Source organism: Acyrthosiphon pisum, chromosome X (genome assembly GCF_005508785.2).
Source record: "Acyrthosiphon pisum isolate AL4f chromosome X, pea_aphid_22Mar2018_4r6ur, whole genome shotgun sequence".
Classification (NCBI taxonomy): Eukaryota; Metazoa; Arthropoda; class Insecta; order Hemiptera; family Aphididae; genus Acyrthosiphon; species Acyrthosiphon pisum.
Window position 1 is genome coordinate 29528666 of NC_042493.1, and position 4238 is coordinate 29532903.

At 25.9% G+C, this 4238-nt stretch overlaps 1 protein-coding gene across 1 annotated transcript in view; it reads right to left on the reverse strand.

Moving 5' to 3' along the window:
* Positions 1-611: 611 nt before the first annotated feature.
* Positions 612-4238, reverse strand: part of LOC100164632 (adapter molecule Crk) — a 10183-nt gene continuing 6556 nt past the window's right edge. The window contains exon 7 of the mRNA XM_001943234.5: positions 612-3064. Within this exon, the coding sequence (XP_001943269.2) occupies positions 2846-3064 (219 nt within the window). The 3' untranslated portion in view covers positions 612-2845. The remainder of the gene's footprint in view (positions 3065-4238) is intronic.

The following is a 4238-nucleotide window of genomic DNA, read 5'->3' on the forward strand; positions in this document are numbered from 1 at the left end:
TTAGTATAATTACTAAGGCATTTTATTTCTTCCGCATCATTTTTTTTTGCGAATTCCACATCCTTTGAATGATTATAGGCCAGTGATGAATAAACTCAAACTCTTGAATCTGGCAGATAAAGGAGTTGAAGCTAATTTGGTTTTTTGTACCAACTAATTGACGGACGTGTAGATGCTTCCTCTCTTCTTTCTCTAATACATTTTTAAGTTCCTTCTCACTCAACTAGGTCAAATTCTTACTTTGTTGTTCCATTCCACAACACAAAAATTTGTTCAATGTGCTGTTATTTAAAAAGGAATTCGTTTTAGGAATCCATTCCTTTTGGAACTTGTTCTTTCCAAACTTCTTTAAGTTATAACCTTAGACAGATATAATTGATGCATACAAGAGGCTCAGATGACTATCTTCAGACAACACAAAACTAGACCTACCTAATATTATCACATCGAAGCATTAAACATTAATTAAGTCAGACAAACAAAGTGTTCCTTACTTTTTAGTACCCCCACAATACATTTTGAATTCAACTATAACTTTTTTTTAAAAAACAAAAACTTAAAAATACAGGAGAAATAAAACAATTGTTAAATTATACACATAAAAAATCTGGTTTGTCGGTTTTGTTATTTTTATTTCAATTGACAACACATAAAAAAATGATAAATTATTATTTAATTTATAGTAATTGCAATCAGAGACAAAAAGAGAGAATTTTCAGTATTCTGTTGGAAGCCCTCACACTAGACAATAGACAACAGCTGATCATCTTTCTTAACAACTCAAAACTAGATAAATTATTGTAAGCCACATATTATATGACTAATAAAAAAATATAATATACTGTATAATGCAAACTAATGTAAGTTAAAGTATATGTAAAAAAAGCTAATGGCTATGGATGTCGAGGCTAAAAAAAATAAAATAATTACAATCGCCAAACATACAAATTTTAATATAATAATTATTTATAATTAAAATATTGGTAGTTAATTTTTATAAAAATTGCTAGGTATATATTTATAAATGTATGTCAAAATGGTCGATCAGATTAGTAAACTTTAATGCATACTACCACTACTACTTATATTTTTATTTTTTGTACTATATTTATTACCTTCCTTGAATTCTCTACATGAATTAGTGGCACACCCAGGATTTATTCAAGGAAGCAGTCCAAAAAAAATGATTTTATTACTGTTTTTCTGTTCATTTTCTAAGTATACAAATACATTTTATTGTTTAATAAACACAATTATTTAATATATAAGATATTAAGTTTTGTATGACAATGTCTGGGAATCTTAAAAAAATATAAATATAAATTCTAGGTATGACATAGAGCCACTGGACTGAACATCATCATACTAATAATGGCTGGTTCTAAAAAAATTAAATTTATTAATGTGGAAAGTGTTAACCAAATGTTGATGAATAATTAAATTGTAATATTATGTTTTGATGTAATTGTTTTTAAGTTGCACCAAGCATTGACAAGCTGATCCAACATGATCAGTACCTGAGGAGTTTTAGTAATTTGTTTAACATTTTTAACATTAAAGAACTTCTTTCCTACAACACGGGCTATTCTTTTAATAAAAGTAAAAAAACAAAGAACATACGTATTGAGAATTATGGTTAAAGATAAAGATAAAAATAATCATAATTGCTCAATATCATATTACCTAACAAACAACAGTAATATTAATAAATATTTAGAATTTGCAATAAAGATTTAAGCATTATTCTTAATTTGTGTAATTTACAATTATAACATGCATAAATATTGGATGTTAAAAAAATAAACTTTTAAATAAGTGAAAAAAAATAAAGCATTTATATTATATACAGTTTATACTGAAATAATTAAAATGTCATATTAGTTTCAGTATTGTTGGTCGGAGGTAATATATGTTTTATGACTGATATATTATGGGTTTTTTATTTCCTTAATTAACATTTCAGATTTATGGCATAAAGACTAATATAAGTAATCAACAATAATATGATTTATGAGTTTTCAAGCATTGGACTATATAAATATAAATGTATATAAATGTAAAACAATTTTAATAATAATATTGTTAGTTGATTTGAAAAATGAAAAATATATTTTAAATTTTCACTAGTAAATATCATCATTTAATTAACTACTACTCATATTTATTTGTTGGTCTCAAATTACATATTTAATTGTTAGTCATTAACTGACTAATTTGTTTGGTTAGTTGGTCATATAAACTAATTATCTATCTAATTATTGGTCAGTTATTTTTTTTTCTAAATAAAGGCTAATACATCAATCAAAATCCACTTAAAGGGGACACCTGCTTAATAGGGACTTAAAAGACAGTCCCAAATGAATGTATTGTATGTAAAATTCTTAGGTTAATCGGGGCAGTCGGGATAATGGGGACAAATAGGTCACTGCCCAATGTGTTCCAATTAAGCGGATTCGACTGTAGTCAATATTGTAAATTATTCAGTTGTACCGGCACTAATTTATGTATAAATAATATTATATTAAATTTACTTTAATAAACTTTTAATTTTGATATGTTTGGCTTGCTGATACTTTATTAAACAATTAATGCAATACAGTATATTTCACATATTAAAAATACAATTCAAAATATCTTTACATTACAAAGTTGTCTGGTACAAGTCTACTTGTTTTTTTCAATTAAGTAGATAAAACTCTATTTTAATGAATTAAACATACAATGATTCATTATAATAAAATATATCTGTATTAACCTACCTAGTTAGTTGCCATTTAAGAAATATATATTTAAAAAATAATTAAATAATAGCTAAGAGAACTAAGAAGCCATAAAAATTGTTAAATTAACTGTCACTTATACAATCATTCATTTCAGAATCCACAAATTCCACATGAGTAAATGGAAAATGTCCAGTTTTACCATTTAGCTCTCCTTCCCATTGACCATTAATATTAGTTTTTGTTACTTTGATTATATCTCCAATTTCAAGTTTTAATGCTGTCTTATCATATGCGTTTGGTACACGGACTTGTTTAACTCTAGCTAGAGCTGGTAATTTTTTCTGTAAAGAAAATAAACAATTAATAAATAAATGATTTACTTTTGTACAGCAACTTTAATAAAAAATACCAATAGATATTCATAATTTAAAACAAAAAAAAACTATTATTCAAATGATTCATAAACTACACTAATGTTATTTTAATAGATCTGAGTGATAATTTAATAACATTAATTACAAAATATCATAAATGTTATAAAGCATCAGTAGTGACTAGTTTGATGTATATTAGAAGTAGATCAATCACCAAACACTGCATACATTTAAACTTTGTAGGATCTACCTAGCTTTTTAACCTACTATCAGTGGTGTTTTTGAGGGTATATGGCATATACCAATTAGTTTGGTTGTTTGGTGGAAAATTATCATTTGTTTAATGATAAAAACCATCATATCAATAGCAATAATTTTACAATTATTATAATTACAGTTATGGATGGTGGATACTATCAAAGTTATAGACTTGTTGTTGAAGGACTATTGCAACTCGCAAATTTCCACTCTAAAGTCTAAGCCCATGGCACCAATGTAGTTGAAAAAAAATGTATGGCAGATTTTATAGAAGACTATAATATGGCTATATTATCAGTTGAGTTTATGATGTTATATATCATACAATATTCTAAATAAAAAAGATTTTTATCATGTTAGATACCAATTGTTTTAAAATAATAACAGTTATAATTTTAGCAAGTACCTATGTGGAGATCAATTTTTTATACCTCATACATAACACAGAACGGAATTATGTAAAAAAAAGTAAGTGTTCTCCATATGATGCATAGGCATAAATATGGGTAAGAGGAGATGTGGCACCCGCATGTGTTTTCTCCGTCTTACAAGTGCGTAACATACCAAATTTTATGCTCAGCAGATCATGTTTAGCTCTGATAGTTTAAGAATTAAGAGTGAATTTACCTCTTATAAAATTTAAATGTTAGATTATTGTCCAGGTAATGCCATTTGCTTTTTATTATATTTTAGTTTTAAAACGAGTTATGAGTAATATAAATTTGTAAGTTATTTGAACATCTTAAAATACTCATAACTCGCTTTAAAAATAAAATATAATAAAAAGAGTATGTCTAAATAATAATCTTACCTTTAAATTTTATAAGAGGTAAATTCACTTCAATTTTGAAACTAACAGAGCTAAACATGATCTGCTGAGCAT